This window comes from Erigeron canadensis, chromosome 2 (genome assembly GCF_010389155.1).
Source record: "Erigeron canadensis isolate Cc75 chromosome 2, C_canadensis_v1, whole genome shotgun sequence".
Lineage (NCBI taxonomy): Eukaryota > Viridiplantae > Streptophyta > Magnoliopsida > Asterales > Asteraceae > Erigeron > Erigeron canadensis.
The window spans coordinates 24369461-24387810 of NC_057762.1; the positions used below are offsets into that span (position 1 = coordinate 24369461).

The following is an 18350-nucleotide window of genomic DNA, read 5'->3' on the forward strand; positions in this document are numbered from 1 at the left end:
CACTTTGGGTTACTTCAACCCGTTTGACCCAATTTCTTTACATCTAATCTTTTATATAGTCAATTTGACCAAATAGAACATATGTTTTGTGAATGTATAGTCTCTATAGAAATTTGGTATAGAATCAGCATATGTGGTGTAAGATTACACCAATCTTCATTGTTCTATACAGTGGAACAATTGATGCAATTTTGTATTGACGTGATTTTGATTGTATAGTTTGTGGTGTCGATTGTGTGAATAAAAGTTAACTTTCAAAAAAAAAAAGTTGAAACATAACTTATACCGATCAATTCGTAAATAAATGGGTCGAAATTGCTACCTGTAGACACAAGCAATTAATTGAGACTATAATTGCCACTCTTTTGATGAGTATACAGTTACCATCAATGTAGTACCCAAAAACTGTAAATGATTTTATTTAAATGAGCATTGTACACGCGCAATGCGGCGGCAAGCCGGTGATGATGGTAGTGTGATGGCGGCGACGGATGGTGATGGTAGTGGCGACATAAATTGGTGTAGGTAAAGGTATTTGATTTAAAGAGGATTAGTAGAGATATTTTATAATATAATGGACTAATGGTGTAATTTAATATTAAGAGTTATTCATTAATGTAATTTTGGTCAATTCGCATGGCCATTTTTGTAAACTTTCAATATGGGCTTATAATAATTTTTATATAATAGTATAGATATGATGATTGTGAGTGCATGTAATTTTTAGAGAACAGAAGATATAAAAAGTTTATCTATAACATATTGTCACTCTTGTCCTTTAAATCTCTAATTTCTTGTTGCTTCAAGCCTTCAACTATGCTACATCTATTACTGCATGAAATATGCGACTATTGACAAAAGACATTTAGTCATGAAGAACAAGTTGGATAACTGCTGTTACCATTATAGCTTAACAATTTTAATAATAGATGTTGGTCGTAGTCACCATAGTGTGGGTTATTTCCTGTGATGTACCATAACAACGAAACATGAGAAATACATATATATATTAATCAAAATAAAATAGTTTTCGTGCAAGACATTCACTTATGTAGTTATGTGAAAGACTGAAAGCCACATATTGGCTGTAGCCTGGTTATATTGGCAGCTTATCAAACACATCTAAAATAATCGACATATGTTATAATGCGAGATAAGGTTTCTATAGTTCGAGAGTTTTACTAATTTTTTAGGTCAAATTTGCTAGATGGCGAGAATATAATTGTTTATATTTTACTTTGTACTCTATTTTCTTTGAATGACAACAACGGATAAGTGGCTAACACCCTCCATGCGGATGTGTTCATGCTGGTTCAACTTCTGGTAATGCCCTAATTAAAGAGTTTGATCTCCATGTGTTAGATGGATATAACATTGCTAAGACACTCTCACCATATTTACATGTGACAAGATTCAAACCTAAGACCCCAAAAAGAAACCACATTGTATAAAACCCTTAACCACTAGACTAAGAGCATCCATAATGAAAGTTTTTTCAAAAGCTTTTTATAAAAGACTAATTCATAAAAAGTTTTTGCTTGAATAGATCAAGTCTTTGAAAAGCTTAAAATCTTTTTAAACACAAAAAATTAAATGAGAGAGAGTGTGTAATGACTTAAGGAATTATAAGTCATTAAAAAAAGCTTTTACTTAGGAAAAAAAACCTTTTAGTTTGAATCCAAATTTTGTAAAATAGTAAAAACTTTTGAAAAAAAACAACAATTAATTAGAGATGCTCTAACACTCCAATGGTTACTTTGTACTCTATTATTTATGAGATTTAGGTGTAGTTTTTGATTAGGTCGAATATCATGGGACATTTCAAAAGTGACTCTCATTGTTCCAAGATTTGTTATTAGTAGTCTTGTCTGCCTTTATAAGCAGCATGGTTGGATCAGTAGTAAACATCCTTGCCTTTGGAGACAGAGGTCATGGGTTCGATCCTCATCTCATGCAAAGGTTAGAGGGCCTTTTCTACCGTTTAGGTAGAAACTGGAAGCAGCCTCTCCACTTTGGTAAAGGTAAGGTCTGCCGACATCTTAACCTCCCCCATACACCGTTAAGGTATTAGAGCTCAAAACCCGCAAAGGGCGACACTGAGCAATTACTTACTTAGTTTTGTCTACCCTTGACCAAACCTATCAAATGAATTGTATGTTTTATTACAACCATTCAATATCATAAAAAACAGCAAAATTAAGAAACAAAGCATAACCATTAACGAATGACGAAATGATTAAAAAAGTGAGCATTAGCTCAATGTGAAAAGTCATCTTTCATTCAAAAGTTTTTATGTTCAAATCTTAATTAAGATTTCTATCTATGAGTACTTGATTTTAGTATACCTAGGTTCAAGTATGAGGGGCAAGATTTATCCCTATTAATCGCCGTCCTTCGGGCGGATTAGTAGGGGTTTTCCCCGCATCGGATATATTTAAAATAGGCAATTCTACTTCAAGAGCGTCCTCTAGCGCGGATCCGGTTAAGACACCGTATGCTAGACCCTCCAACTGTCGAATCACAACACTTAGAGCGAAATTCACTTTTTTTAAAAAAAAGTTGGTTAAAAATACAACAAAACCAACAAGCTATTCGATCTACATAAGTTTCCTTGAATTTGCTTTAAATTGATTTTATCAAATAAATAATATAAGTAATTTTCTATTTGCTAAAGTATATATGACTGTATATTCTTACGTGTAGTGACATAATCAAAGTGTGTTATTATAAAGCATTAAAAATGTTATTCTAAGGTTTTGGATCGTGTGAAAATCTATCAGAGTTTGAATCTCACTTTTCACATTTGTATGATGGATTATTGGGGGTTTTTGAGAGTCCTGAGTTTCGTCTCAGACATTCATGGTTCAAGTTCAGCATATTGTCTAATTAAATGTCACTGTGGTGTTTCAAATGCTAACTATTAATTACTAATTATTAACTCGCTGTTAAAAAAAAACACATATTTTAAATTAAAAAAAAAATATGCAAACGCCAACTTTTTCTTTAAAAGCCAGTCAAAAATTGAAATTCAAGAATTACCATACAAATGGACCTACCCACAACAAAAAACTCCGACTCATTAGAAATTCAAGACTTGTCACCTCAGATAATCGAATTTTATACCCACTCTGTACACATACAAAACACCTACTCGTTTATTAAAGAAACTAGATTTAGTCCCGTATTAACTAATGGATAACTTTATAATGACCCAATAGTTAAATTATATTGTCATTTTTAATACTTGACAAATAGCTATATAAAAATTACACATGGATAACTTTATAATGGCCTAATAGTTAAAATATGAATCATACCTTTTGATATAAATGATTTGCATATACTAATAATAATTGATAAATTCTTATAAGTTATTAGCCTAAAACTCCTCTTAAATTATAAGATTGTGACATGTGAAAAGTCAGGGGGTAAAATTAGAAAAAAGAATTAGTGGTATATACATGTCACCATCAAAAGCTATTAGAAAGATTTTTAGGCTAATTTGTTATGAGGATAAATCATTTTCCATAATAATTAGTTGTAATTCTAAGAGAGCATTATACATAAGACATTGAGAATACCAATATATTAACAGTGTTATGTATCATCATTATTATGTATCAAAAATAATATTCAACAACGTAAACGAATTTAAGGTCTACACTTAATTGATATATCTATAACACAATTAAATTTTAGGGAAAAAAAACGTTACATAAAGAAAACTTACATAACCAAAATATATAAAGATGCATCAATGAAATTTCTTTAATGTTATACAAAAAATATAAAAATTTTCATTTAATTTGTACGAGAATGGTACCTGCGCGTTGCGGCGGTGATGGAGGTGATGACGAGGTGGTGATGTGATGGCGGCGGTGGCAGTGATGAGGTGATCTACCTGACGGGCTCCGTCATTGGATTTAAAAATTTGTCGAAAGTATATCGAATGATCACTCTAATGAAAGAACATGAAATTTTAAGAACACCCATATAATTTTTATAATTTATCGATGTACGGTTTTTGAGATAAAAGATTTTGAATTAATTAGAAGGATAAAATAATTTATGAAGGAGAGAGAAAAAAATGATTAATTGAGATTTGAGGTAACAGAAAGGGTATTATAGTTCATTTAGGTAAATATAGAATAGATGAAACATTTTAGGAAAATACTTAAAATTAATATTGAAAATTTAAGTTCAATGTTGAAAATATAAAAGAAATCCGCTTTATAATATAGCATAGATAGTTGTTATTTTTTGATCATGAGATTTATGGAGTTTTGAAAAACATTAAAATAAAATTGGATATAGTTTTGTTGTGGTAAATTGTAAAAGATATAAAATATCAAAATTTAAGGACTTTTTTGTAATTAGTATAAAAGTATGATGAGATTGATAGCCTAATTAATGGCGGAGACATGATTTAAATTATGGGCTGCTAAACAGTTTTTATAATATTAACAAGTATATAATTAAACTACAATATTCAATTACAGGTTACCAACTAGATTTTAGACCCGTGTCATATACACGAGTGTACTTGGTTTCAAAAAATAGATTATTTGAAGAGGTTAAGAATATTCAAGATAAAAAGTCTTATTACTTGAAAAGGAAAAAATCCTAGAAACAATTGTGAAAGATATTAAAAAAAACATGTAAGATGTTAAGAACCTAATTAAAACTAAATGCATTCAAGAGTTTGAACATTAGAAGGTTGTATCCTCCTTCATCTTTTGCAACACTTCTTTATAGACGACATTTGTTGTGGTGTTTTTCGGCTTCCCATCTTTGTCGCATATCAGCACCTTGAGTCCCTTTTTCGACTTAACCCGAGAGATCGCAACATACAACTGTCCGTGCGTGAAGACTGGACGTTGTAGATACAGACCAACAGTCGATAAAGATTGTCCTTGACTTTTGTTGATTGTCATTGCGAATAAAAACGACCAAAGGGAACTGTCTTCGATGAAACCTGAATGGTATTCTTTTATCTGATGGTATTAGCTTCATTCTGGGGATGTAAGTTTTGTACCCAATGTTGTTGCCAGATATCACTTCCGCTTCAATCACATGCTTTCCTAATCTTGTTATCCTCAATCTCGTCCCATTGCATAACCCATTAGATTGGTCTATATTGCGAAGTAACATCACGGGCACGCCTTCCTTTAGTACCAGTTTGTGATTGGGTATCCCTGAAACTTTGAACCCATTTAGTATTTCTGGCGCGTACAAAGCTTGTTCAAACTCGTCAATGAACTCTGACTGGCAAACACTGTCTGAGCTGAAGTAAGTATGCTCGTCTGCTTTTATCTTCGATAGTACGTATTCATTGATTGAATCGACCTCTTCATTTGTAGGTACCAAAATTGCCTTGTCTTCAAAGTATCCCTTGTCATTAAGATGTTCTGCAATCGAAGGAAAAATAGCTGACCAATAGACTCGACATGATTTTTTTCGGATTTAATCAGCACGTCATTGGGTATCTCAATTTCTGTAGCTCCGTCGTTGTTACCTCCTGCCGTCCCTTCGCCAACTGTCAATATCCATTATGCGAATTTTTTTATTTCCTCTTTGTCTTGATTGTTTGCGCCGGTCTGCAAACGCATATTCTGAGTCAATGTGAGGACCTTGCAATGATCCCATAAAAATGAATGGTTTAGCGAAGCATTGACAATTTCCTCTCTATTTCCTCCTGGAATGACCGGTAGGATTTGACGAAAGTCTCCTCCAAAAACGATGACCTTACCCCCGAATGGTTTTTCTGAGTTTGGTCCATGGATTATGTCTCTCATTGTTCGTTCTAAAGCCTCGAAACAATGCTTATGCATCATGGGTGCCTCATCCCAAATAACCAACTTTGCCTCTCGTATTAAGTCAGCCAATGGGCTGTCCGCACTGATGTTACAAAATGAGTCTTCATTGGGAGTAAGTGGGATTGCAAATCTCGAATGGGCTGTTCTTCCTCCTGTTAGTAGTAGTGACGCTATCCCACTTGACGCGACATTTAAGACTATGCTTCCTTTGCATCAGATTGCCAATGATAACGTCTTCCATACAAATGTTTTCCCCGTGCCGCCGTATCCATATAGGAAAAAAATGCCTCCGTCATCTTTGGCAACCGCATCCATGATGGTGTCATATACTTTCAGTTGTTCTGCTGTCAGGGTTGCATGTAACTGTTGATGTTCAATTTGCAGTTTCTCTTTATCATAATTGAGTTCATCCTGAATGAGCATGTTGCATGCAATCTCGATGTATCTGAAATCTGGACACGGCATGTTTGGTATGTCTTTTAAGCTCATCCCACTTTTGAGCAGCATCTTCTCAATTTCTGCTAATGCTATATGTTTAATAGCCTCCGGGTCTAAATCCAAATCTGTAAGTATGTTTAATAATAAGTTTAATAGTAAGCTTACCATAGAGTATAATCTATATTCAATACTGTGTTTTTTTTATAGAAGATAAAATGTAATACCTGGCTCGTTAAGCTCTTTTCTTCGGCGGTGAAGTATGTCATCCGTTAGGTTGTCGTATGTTTGTTGCCAAACATATTCAGGCCTTGACAAACTGTCTGATGTTCTAAGCATGACAAATAAGGATCGGCAAAATGAACCTGTAGCCCAAGAACTTGTTTCCTTAATCGATTGTATGTACTCCTCATCACCATCCAATAGTCCCATTGCGTAGCAAGTTTCTTTGTACGTTTTGTATTCCTTGCCATGTACGGTTTTCAGGTCCTCATAGCATGTGGGTCCCTTAATTTTATTGAGCAAAATTCTTAGGTAGTATGTTTCCCCATGTTTTGGAGAAACATAGTTGATCCTCCCAATTGCTGATTTTGTTGTTGTTCGTCTTGTCCATTCCAAGTCTTTTTTGTTCCAAGTAAATTTTGATGGAATTTCTGCATATGTCATACCTCTTGCCTCTTCATTGACCTGGTTAAGTTCCATCCATTTTAGAAACTGGGATTGTTTGACCGTATGCTTTGTGACAACATCAGAAATTTCCTCATGTTGATCAAAGAGGATTGGTTTCCGGTCTTTAATGTGGAAGGATAATCTCTGAACGGTCGGTGTCTGATAGTGGATGTCAAAACCAAATAATCTCCATGCTGCTTCACATGCAGAGATGTAACGACAATCATAGTAACCTGCGATCTCGTCTTCATGTATTGTTTGGTTTTCCTTGTCGCCATTTCCGTTTTTCTTTGGAAAGCCGACTGTTATTCTGTCTGGTCCCTTATTGATATATTTAAACAGATATTTGATTGCTCCGAGTTGGTTACACCATTCGATATTCATGTATGCTTGATACAGCTTGATGAGTATCGGATTGTAACCTACGACATACCTGGTTCATATACAAAAGAAGCGATTTAGATAAGTGCTTATAGTACCGAGCATAAGTAAGCTCGTGTATATGACCAAAAGTTATAATCACGCACAAGTTTAGCAAGAAACACCAGCAACAGATACGATTCAAACTGAAAGGGCATAAAAACTTTATATAGAGTCTTAAGAAATATAAGTTAAACCTGTTATCCAATGGAACTCCATTTTTTTCAACAGTCACTCCGGTTTTTCTTCTTCTATACACTGGATATCCTTTCCCGTCTATGCGAGTTGATTCTGTAATCTCTTTTGGAAAGTGTTTTGAGCATTTTTTGTCTTTCATACAGGTGTTTGATGGGCCGTCCTTTCCGCATGGTCCGTGTATCATAAATTCAGACACAAGATGATGTAACTCACTATCCACTTCTTCATCTGGAATTTCAGCTGATATAACACGATCGATATCTTCTGGGGTTCTTATTTTGTCGGTTTCTTCGAAGAATAGACATATATGTGCATGCGGCAGACCACGTTTTTGGAATTCCACGGTGTACACAACTGAGTAACATGTAAAAGCATTATAGTTGTTTAAATATATATCATTTTTCATAAACAGACTAAAAAACGTAAAGAAAAGCAGTACCTCCCTTGGCTTTCCCGAGTATATTATCATCTTTTAGATTCTTGATCAAGTGATCCAGCTTCAGCTTGAACATTCTTGTAAGTATGTCCGGCCTGTCTTCAGATTTAAGTTTGTGTTTTTCTAGGAATCTAAAAATTTCGGGCCATTTTGGGTTACACGTAAAGGTTATGAATAAATCTAGATGTCCAAGAGTCTTGCAAAGCGTCATAGCATCCATGTAGTTCTGCTGCATATATTTTGCGCCTCCGGTGAAAGTAGCAGGCAGAATTATCCGGGTTCCCATTTGTGAGGCGTCCTTTTTCCCCGATTGAGCCGCTTTAGACAGATTTTCTTCGGTTGTAACTCTTAGCACCTTTTGATTGCATTTAAAGTAATACAGACGATCATTTTCAACCATGGTATATGCGTCTACCGTGAATTGTTGGAATAACTTTCTTGCCATTAGAATCAAAGAAACTTCATGTTGTCTTTGTTGCATTCTATATGCAAAGAATGCTCTCATAGAAAGTGTTGTCCATCCTAGGATAATTAATTTTTTTTTTTGTTAATCAGCAGCAAATATTGGATCAATAAACATTGTGGTTTTGTTAATTAATAAAGTTGGTGTTATTACCTGGGGCATCTATGTCTTCCACGTCCCTTAATGGTATGTCGACTCTGTAACCTTAATGGTGTTAATTAATAAAGTTCATATTTTACACTAAGACTGATCTTTTAGAGATATTCAGTCTCTTCCCTGAACTTGTCATTAGAAAAATAGAGATGAAAACCACCATGAGTCTTGATGAAATACATACCAATATAATTTTGAAAGGAAAAAAAAAAGTTGGGATAATTGAACATAATGTAAACATACTGGTCAAATTAGTTTACAATATTTTCAATGCATGTAGAAGCTTTTCGATTCTTGCAGGTAATTGTTGGGTCAAAAATAGGAAACTGGGTAGGATGCCAACATGGGCAAGACAACAGTACAATACATCAGGTGGTTCCAACCAAGTTAAAACTAAAAAGAAATTAATAAGCACCTGGGAATTTATTAATCAAAGTAGCATTATTCATAGGGGACACTGTATCTGAAACATGACAGGACTAACTATAAGTAAAAACTGATGGAAGACACATTAAAGTTTTTGAATCATGACACGACTAATACTAAGTAAAACCTAATGAAAGACACATCAAAGTTTGTGAACCATGACACGACTAATACCAAGTAAAAAATAACGGAAGCAACATTATTGGAAGATTGCCACCCTTCTAAAAGGAACTGAAAGAGTAACTCTGTTGTCATCAAGGTTTCTCAATTTTTCGGATCTTCAACTTCCCATCAGCATTATCCGGGTTGTCATATCCTCTCTTTTTGATTTCAGCTGCAGAGTCATCTTTCTCAATCTTTATGTTCTTCAACTGTCCATCTTCATGCTCTAGGTTGGTTTCTATGTTTTTTGTGTCGGATCCTGAGGCGTTTGTTTCGGGTTTTTCATCCTCAACACTATCGTCATCCAAGTTTATAACATTCTGTTTAGATATATTAAAAAAAAAAAAATTAGTTGATAACCTTAAGGTCATACAATAATTATTAGTAGGTTTCCTAAGTAATTTCAAAATATATATAGTACCTGAATGGATCCTGGCTGATTCAAGACAGATTTAATGACATCGGGATCATTGGAAAGATTGAAGGTTTTTGTCCAAGTTAAATTTGGTAACTTCAACTTTGATGGCATACGTTTTGTCGAGTATTGTGTTAAATTCATCTGGGTATATATGATGGGTGTGTCCCTGCAAACATATACGTAATATTATGATTACTTTTATAATGAGTTCTATAGTGTGTCTCAATATTTAAGGCCACATTAAACCATGAACAATAACAGGAATACTAAGTTAATATCATTAAAAAAACATCAGAGAATTTAAGCCATTGAAAAGTTGCATATAACTATTACCGGTTTAATTTTGTTTATCAGGTATGAGGCGGATCGATTAACCAGTTTGGTCACAACGTTTTCAAAAATCCATATTGGGCCACTTCCAGATTTGTCTTCGACCAGGACTTGCAGCTTGATTCTGTATAATGAAAAATAAGTTAGTTTTTGAATTACGTAGTTCCTATTCAATAGATAATAGATGTGAAAATGGTTGATTCTTACTTGCGATAAACATCCAGAACAATTTTACAGTTTTCACAATCATAGTAGACTTTAGTGTTCTTCTCTGAATCAGTTTTTTCCAATTTGACGACCTTCTTATGGCACTTACGACATGCTAAGTAGTTCCATCCTTTATCGGTAATGATCCTTGTTATCTTACCGACAACAACACATTTAGTAGGCTGTAATATATGAGTGTATACATTAGTGATGTGAATGAGAGTACAGAGTTATTACAGACGAAGCCAACTTAATAAAAAAATCTTAATACCTCTTTTATGCCAAGCAACTCAACAACACCCTTCAAAGGAAGATTCAGATAAGAATCTTGAGGCTTAATGTGTAATACTTTGGTTAAAAGTTTTGGATATGGTTCAGGGGACTGTATACTCGAAGTTTTCCCTTTCAAGCTAAAGTTGTGAAACAGATGAGCATTATTATACATACATTATTATAAAGAATACTCCAATATCTTTAAATGTAGTTATTATAGATATAAGCAATAATGTAAAGACTGGTACTTTACAAATACCTTTCCTTGAATTCAGTTATAGGGCCGATATTTTCATTGATGAATAGCTTTGCTCCATACATGCAATTTGAGACTTGAGGTTTATCTATGAACAATGTAAAATTTAATCGATGGTTATATATACTTAATTAATATTAGTAAACAAAACAATTCTTAAAAAAAGGAAGTTGTTTTGAAGAAGATTACAGCACCAAATTCCATTAGAAGTTTAGAAACTTACTATTCCAAAAGTTATACTTTGCGAGCTGTAAGAGAATTATCACAGGTTCGACAATGTTCCCATTAGTTGAAATATACTGGTGGAATTGGTGGGCGTAGTCATCCCATAATGCACATGATACAATAGTCCCTCTGTTATAATTAACATATAAGTATTTAGACAATATATCATGAAGTGTATGTTAAAAGTAATAGTTATAAATAAACATACTTGTCATCACATAGTTGAAACTCCAGAATATGTTTTTTAACATTGCGTGATTCTGTAATACGAATAGGCTTGCTCTCAATCACTTGCCCTATGACATCTGTTTTTTTTTTGTCGAACCATGTCAATATACAGTTCAGAATAATAATAAGGATAAAAATTATATTAGAAGTACGTTGACTTACCAAAAGATGCTTTCTTATCGACTGTGGAGTTGTTGATTTTTTCAAATGGGCAGAAATCAAAAAGATCTCCGTTGATTTCAAAAGCATTTGAAGTAGAAACAGATGTTTCTTTCAAAAAGTTGATCTTACACGCATGTTTAGCTAGCAGAAACGTAGTGTCAGTTGATTTAACTTCAAAGTTTGAGATTAATCGGAACGCGCCTTCTTCGAGTAGATGTCCAAATTTCGGAATTAAAGAATAATGGATAGAGCTGTATATCTTGTTACCCTGTTAAAAAAAAATTAAATGTTAAATTCTTAGATAAATACATATTCATGTTATGAAAAATCTATTATTTGAAGTGGATTACCAGTTCATCTACCAATATCATATCTAGACTCGATGTAGTAGCAGGGTTTCTTTGGTGGAATTGCTTCCAGAAAAGCAATACTCTGACCTTGATTGTGCAGTTGACTGAGTCGACATTGAGGTCTTGCAAAAACGTGATTTGATTTTCATCAGCTATGGTTGTTAACAATAGAAACAGAATACGATTTGGGGTTTTCAAACAATTTGTGGGTTATGGTTGTATATGTAATGGTTTATATAAGCAAATTTATATCGTAATCCTAATCCTAAACTAATTACAACAATGATAAACTAATAACAACAATGCTAATAATAATAAAATTCACAATATAATCGTTTGTATAGTTTGATTAGAATCCTATACCAATAAGAACAATGAAAATGAAAATAAAAAATAGATCTGTATTCTTACCTGTAGATGATATGGATGGATATGGATAGTAAGAAGCTTAATCGTCGATGGTAGGTTAGAGGAATTGTATGGATGGCAGGTCTGAGGAATTGTAGAAGAATAAGACTTTAATTATTTATTAATTTCCAGTTATTATTAATTTACAATAGCATTCATCTGACTATTAATTTTCAGTTATTATTAATTTATTACAATAGTATTCATCTAGCTGGATATGATACGTAGCTTATCAACTTGTGCAAGACTTGGGCCTGATATGGGGCTTGGACTGATGGGCTTATGTAATTAGAGAATCATATGTAAAGCGTAATTGAACATTTAGATATATCTACCGAATAGAAATCCATAAAGATAATCCGTAAATTCTTAATTTTATTTTTTTATATTATAATTATGACATCAGCAATTTTCAATTTGAGAAAATCGAGAGATATGATTGGTCAATAAGCTATTAGATCAGTTGTCTTTTAGTATATATAAAGATTATTTTAAAACTAAATAGTATTTATAAATATAGAATATTATAAAAATTATGGGTATTCATAATCACCCTTAATTACGACAAAATTCTTCCATTGTATTTTAATTAATTGAAAAAATGATACTCGATAGAGAGTGGGATGAGTGAGACGAGATGAGAAGGAAGTTAAAACTGAAAAAATTAAAATAAAACCGTGTGACTTAATTTTGTCTTGACCATTTCTCGTTGGCGTTAAATCGTTGACTAAACCCCCTTTCCTTGATAAACCCACAAGAATCTCCAACTTCAATAATCATTATCAACAATACCCATATAAAATAACCAATCTTTATTCCACTTCACAAATAATAAAACTTTTTTTTGTTTTTTCCATCTCATAGCTAATCAAAAGTGTGTGTTTTATTTTGGTGAGCTTAACTTAATAATGTCAAATAAAAAAGGGAGTGAGTTAGTGAGTCAACTGGTTGACTCAGTGAGAGAATTTTCAGGGTTACATGAGTGCAGAAATATAGTAAAAGATATGTATGGAAATTTGGTGAGAAGGGTAAAGCTTTTGAGTCCTTTATTTGAAGAATTAAAAGATAGTGATCAAAAATTTTGTGATGATGATCTTCAAGGATTTAAGTCTTTGAAAGTTTCTTTGGATTTGGCTTTGGAGCTTTTGATATCAGTCAATGAAGGAAGTAAAACTTTTCAGGTAGTTATAATTATAAATATATTTTTTAAAGTTTTGTTCTTGTTCAGGTCACTCAAACAAGTAAAACCATATCAAGATTTTTTGATTTTTTTGTTTAGATATATTTGGAGTGTTTGGGATTGTTTTGTTAAGCTTTTATCTGTTTATTACTAATCTTTAAAACAGATTAGGAATTAAAGAGGCTTTTTTGAAAGATGCTTATATGAGAAATATCTACACTATAAAAATAAGCAGGTTGGGATGTGCTTATCAGTTTAAGCATATTGGCACATTAGAATAAGCAATCGCAAATAGACCGAATTTATGTGATTATATGGGTTGGATCAAGTGGTTAGATAGAGTCTTTACCTCTGGAGACAGAAGTTAAGGGTTCGATCCTCATGCCCAGCAAAGCTGGAGGTCTTTTTCTACCTTTGGTAGAACCTGCACAGCCTCTCTACTTTAAGTAGGGGTAAGGCTGTCTATATCTCAACCTCGCCGATACACCGTGAAAGACGGTATTGGGACCCAAAACCCGTGGAAGATGGCATTGGGTGTTGGACAGTAATTTGGTGTTGGGTTAAAAGAATAGTCAAATCATGGTTGTTGTTTTTGTGGTTCATTATATGTGGAAGAAATGTAGTAAAAAGTGGAACAAGATTGTAAAGTTTCTTACAATGGTATGTTTGAGAGGTCAATCGTTTGAGGGTTTTGGTTTCTTCTTTTAACTTGATAGGTTTTGCGGTGTCTAAAGAGCTATTTAATCAAGAAAGTAATGGTTTTTAGGATAGAAGGTGGTAATCGTTTGTATGCCATGAGAGCTAAAAGTTGCCATAGTTTGTTCTTAAGTTCTTTCAAAGATTCATCGCTTTTGCTATCTTTTAGGATTATAGAAACGTTTAAAGTCCTTTCGGTTTTTCGTATGCTAATTTAAGAATGTAATCATTATCAGGTTTTCTTTTCTTTATGTCATGTAAGTTAATCAAATTTGGAACTTTCTTCATATATAGAAATGAAGATTGTAGGGGATTTTACTATATGACATTATGATGCTCATAGAAATATCAAGAGACAAGTATGTTGACATCGGGGTGGGTGGTGGTTATTATGCTACAATGTTTCTATGCTACCTGAGTTTATATAGCGCAATTACTGCATGTTGACAACTTTACTTAAAACTGAAAACTCTTAATCTGCAGTTGTTAGTGCCACTTCAAAGCCTATTCAAGTTGTTCACGTATAAATTATTGTCAGATTACAGTAGCTGGTTTTGATCTTTAAAGTTAGAGTATCACACTAAGAGAATAAGGATCGGATTATTTAACACACAGATTTCGAATGTTATCTGGTTTTCAAAAGTGTTGATTCTTAAGAAATAACTTGATATTGACTAAATAGGACATTTTTGTGAAAAAGGGAGAAATAAATTTCTCAAATTTAGGTAAAAAGAACGGATAATCAATCTTGTTTTAGCTGATGAGCTGATACAAAACTGGTCAATTAAAACTGATTTAATTGATTCTTGTGACTGAAATAGAAAGTCAGATTCAAAACACAATTCAGAACACCATTTTTGACATTTTTGTTCTGAGCATGATGCTAACCTATCTGATTTGTTTTTGCTTCACAGGCGTTGCAAATCGATAAAACCATTGACAAGTTTCATGCAGTTACCACACATATTGAAGAGGCATTATGCAAAATCAATTATAATAAACTTGATATACCCGAGGAAGTTCAAGAACAGGTGAATATGATTTTTTTGAAATGAAACTGACCCAAATGAAATCTTTATTTGATTCTAAAGAAAGACATTTATAATTTCAGATACAACTTGTGCACTTACAATTTAAAAGAGCAAAAGGGCAAAAGGAGTTTATTGATGTACAGCTTCAAAAAGATTTGGCCATGTTGAAAAAGGGCGTGGAACCCGAACCAGAAGTGGTTAAAAGACTTTCAGAAAAACTGCATCTTACATCGATTAATGATTTAAGGAAGGAGTCACTTGCAATTCATGATATGGTCATATTGACTGGCGGAGATCTTGAAAATTGTTTTGAGACAATGTCGTTTGTTCTTAAGAAGATAAATGATTTTGTGATGTTGAGAAATCCTGAAAATGATGGCTCTGAATCTGATCGTGAAAAGGGCTTCTTGAGGCATAGATCTCCAATAATTCCTGATGATTTTCGGTGCCCAATATCGCTTGAATTGATGAAAGATCCAGTGATTGTCTCTACTGGGCAGGTATATGATTATCTTGTTATTTAGTGTTCATGTAATTAGCCATACATTTCTGCTGCTACATAGCTGTTACTTGTTATTAACATTATTTATTAATGCAACCCACATTTTCATTGCTAGTAACACTACTGAAAAATTGTGATTATTGGAACTGTATATTGAAACATTGTTTTCAGTTGGAATGGTTTTGGAAGAAACATCTCCCTATATAACATCTTGGGGTAGCCAGGAAAAGGGTTCGTAAATGTGTGTGTGTGTGTGTGTGTGGGGGGGGGGGGGGGGGGGGGGGGGGACTTACCGTTCCCGAACAGGGCAAACCTCTTCCGTTTACTCAATCAATTTCATAACATCCAAAAACTGTTTTTATTATGTTGCAGACTTATGAAAGATCTTGTATCCAAAAATGGCTAGACGCTGGACACAAAACGTGTCCCAAAACTCAGCAGACTTTACTACATACAGCGTTGACCCCCAACTACGTTTTGAAGAGTCTAATCGCTTTATGGTGCGATAGTAATGGCATAGATCTACCCAGATCACAAGGAAACTCTAAAAACATTAAAGCTGGAAGAACTGGTTCAGAGTGTGACCAAACTGCAATCAATGCTTTACTTGAAAAACTCACAAATGGGAACTTGGGTGATCAACGAGCAGCAGCTGGCGAACTTCGATTACTAGCAAAAAGAAACAGTGATAACAGAATATGCATAGCCGAAACTGGTGCCATTCCTATCTTAGTGGAATTATTATCTTCTCGAGATAGCAGAACACAAGAACACGCCGTCACAGCACTTTTGAACTTATCAATACATGAAGCCAATAAAGGAATTATTGTAAGTGTTGGAGCCATACCCGAGATAGTAGACGTGTTAAAGAATGGAAGCATGGAGGCTCGAGAGAATGCAGCAGCAACCCTTTTTAGCTTGTCAGTGGTGGACGAAAATAAAGTGGCCATCGGAGCTGCTGGTGCTATACCACCCCTAATTGATCTGCTTCAAGAAGGAACTCCGAGAGGGAAAAAAGACGCAGCCACGGCCATTTTTAACCTCTGTATATATCAAGGAAACAAGGTGAGAGCCGTACGTGCAGGAATCGTGACTCCATTGATGAGATTGGTTAAGGATGCTAGTAGTGGAATGATGGATGAGGCATTGGCTATATTGGCTATAATTGCTGGTCACTATGAAGGGAAAGTGGCGATTGGTCAAGCTAACCCCATCCCGGTTTTAGTGGAGGTGGTTAGAACCGGGTCACCACGCAACCGGGAGAATGGAATTGCGATTTTGTGGTGTGTGTGTGCAAATGATATCAGTTTTTTGAAGATAATGAAGGTTGTTGGAGGAGAGGAGGTGTTGAAGGAACTGTGTGAGAATGGAACTGATCGAGCTAAGCGGAAGGCCGGGAGTTTAATGGAACTTCTTGAGCAAGTCGAGCTTGCTGAACCCGTGGTTAACCTATGACATATGCGGGTAACATGTTCATGGTTTCCAGGTATATTTGTATTTAGTGTTTACATATATGTATGTATATATACGTAAATAGAATAATACCAAGAATCTTTACATTTATTTATTGAACCACTGTCTATTTTGACATTGTATTTTTTAATGTATATTTTGAGAAGAATCACATCGGGTACGAAATAATAATGTTTCAGAACCAGGCATCACTTGTGTTGCTAAGTTATCACTCGTGTGAGGGTGAGGTGTGGTTCTTACGACAAGTAGAACTCACTTGAACATGAGAGAATCTTGAGCAGTCATTTTAAAAAGTGTAAAAGATGGGTATATTACCCATCTTGTGATCTTTATCAATCTTTAATTAGTGGTTAATTAGTGTTGGTTATCCTTTGTGGTTACAATTCAGTTAAGAATGTGTTGTAAACAGCACCAAGGCGGCTTAGTTAGGTTTCGATATTCTCACTAGGTATCCTCACAAGAGGTCTCGGATTTGATTCTCACTAGGTAAACATCTTGGTAAATTGTCAAGAAAAAGCTTTGAAAATAGTCACGGATAGCTTAATTAGGCTGCCTGCATCTTAAGTTAAAAACTCTTTTCTTTTGGGATGTGTCTCCCCAAATAACCTACACAGGATAATTCTTATTAAGATTATTTTAACTTGATTAACTAGTGTTAGAATTTTGTACTCGTACAGCATCAAGAGCCAGACATTTATTTCTTCTTTTAGTGAAATGGGTTATGAATTAACAGATTGAATCCAACTATGCGCTTATAAAACCCAATGGGCTTTGAATTATCATGCCCAATCTGGTTCTAATCTCATCCATCGGTTTTACACTTCAGGCTTCAAGTTGTACTAATACCAAAACTTTTTAAATGGTTGTACAGAATGTATTCATATTTCATAAAATGATAAAAGTGTAAAACCACGCTAAAATCATTGCATAAGAAGTTTCATATATTAGCCATTCCAAAATAAATAAAAATAAAATCTGTTTAATATAATGATCACATATATGATTTATGGGAAATGGTCGATACTCTAAGCTAGACCTTCTAAAAATCCTCCTAACTATAAGATTATTACATGTGGCAAAGTCAAATGTTGAGATTAGGAAAGAGAGTTAGTGGGATATACATGTCATAACTTGAAGGGTTTTGAAGGATATTTAGGAGTATTAATCATTAGATTGGCAATGTCATTTTGTGATCATTTGTTTTCTGAAAAGACATTAAACAAATGACTTATAACTAAAATGTCTTATGTGACAACAACATCAACCTAATAAAAAATGTAGAAAGCAAATTACCAAATGATTGATTTAATAAACAAAGAAGCCAGGTCGAATTTGTATTCGAAAATATTTTTGTTAAGAAAAGTAAATTATAATGCTTTCATACTTACATGACAAAAAGTTTTGTTTTATCAAGAATTCTAATGTCCTTACTA

At 33.9% G+C, this 18350-nt stretch overlaps 3 protein-coding genes and 1 long non-coding RNA gene across 4 annotated transcripts; 1 reads left to right on the plus strand and 3 right to left on the minus strand.

Moving 5' to 3' along the window:
- Positions 1–2351: 2351 nt before the first annotated feature.
- LOC122587931 lies at positions 2352–8419 on the minus strand. The gene is made up of 7 exons (XM_043760085.1): positions 7978–8419; positions 7538–7892; positions 6479–7353; positions 6104–6379; positions 5606–6022; positions 4852–5408; positions 2352–2510 (listed from the first exon to the last, which is right to left on the minus strand). Exons 1-7 carry the CDS (start codon positions 8417–8419, stop codon positions 2352–2354), a joined length of 3081 nt encoding a protein of 1026 aa, XP_043616020.1.
- Positions 8420–9685: 1266 nt separating this feature from the next.
- LOC122586546 lies at positions 9686–10486 on the minus strand. Its single transcript, XR_006322026.1, has 4 exons — positions 10405–10486; positions 10134–10315; positions 9930–10050; positions 9686–9762 (listed from the first exon to the last, which is right to left on the minus strand). It is a non-coding gene; the product is annotated as an uncharacterized LOC122586546 (long non-coding RNA).
- Positions 10487–10865: 379 nt separating this feature from the next.
- Positions 10866–11648, minus strand: LOC122587932. Its single transcript, XM_043760086.1, has 4 exons — positions 11628–11648; positions 11278–11545; positions 11096–11192; positions 10866–11016 (listed from the first exon to the last, which is right to left on the minus strand). The coding sequence occupies exons 1-4, from the start codon at positions 11646–11648 to the stop codon at positions 10866–10868; spliced, it is 537 nt and encodes a 178-aa protein (XP_043616021.1).
- A 1211-nt stretch (positions 11649–12859) lies between these two features.
- LOC122587221 (U-box domain-containing protein 14-like) lies at positions 12860–17095 on the plus strand. The gene is made up of 4 exons (XM_043759330.1): positions 12860–13216; positions 14826–14942; positions 15023–15442; positions 15817–17095. Exons 1-4 carry the CDS (start codon positions 12944–12946, stop codon positions 16897–16899), a joined length of 1893 nt encoding a protein of 630 aa, XP_043615265.1. The 5' UTR covers positions 12860–12943; the 3' UTR covers positions 16900–17095.
- The last annotated feature ends 1255 nt before the right edge of the window (positions 17096–18350 follow it).

Excerpts from the sequence above, each read along its gene's own strand:
- LOC122587931 (XM_043760085.1), bottom strand. The coding sequence starts at position 8,419 with ATGGCAAGAAAGTTATTCCAACAATTCACGGTAGACGCATATACCATG. Across the intron at positions 6,380-6,478 it reads AAAAGAGCTTAACGAGCCAG|ATTTGGATTTAGACCCGGAG; the intron begins GTATTACATTTT and ends ACATACTTACAG. Across the intron at positions 6,023-6,103 it reads GGTTGCCAAAGATGACGGAG|GAAGCATAGTCTTAAATGTC; the intron begins GCATTTTTTTCC and ends TCTGATGCAAAG.
- LOC122587221 (XM_043759330.1), top strand. The coding sequence starts at position 12,944 with ATGTCAAATAAAAAAGGGAGTGAGTTAGTGAGTCAACTGGTTGACTCA. Across the intron at positions 13,217-14,825 it reads AAGGAAGTAAAACTTTTCAG|GCGTTGCAAATCGATAAAAC; the intron begins GTAGTTATAATT and ends TTTGCTTCACAG. Across the intron at positions 15,443-15,816 it reads TGATTGTCTCTACTGGGCAG|ACTTATGAAAGATCTTGTAT; the intron begins GTATATGATTAT and ends ATTATGTTGCAG.
- LOC122587932 (XM_043760086.1), bottom strand. The coding sequence starts at position 11,648 with ATGATATTGGTAGATGAACTG. Across the intron at positions 11,546-11,627 it reads TGATATTGGTAGATGAACTG|GGTAACAAGATATACAGCTC; the intron begins GTAATCCACTTC and ends TTTTTTTAACAG. Across the intron at positions 11,193-11,277 it reads CGATAAGAAAGCATCTTTTG|ATGTCATAGGGCAAGTGATT; the intron begins GTAAGTCAACGT and ends AAAAAAAAACAG.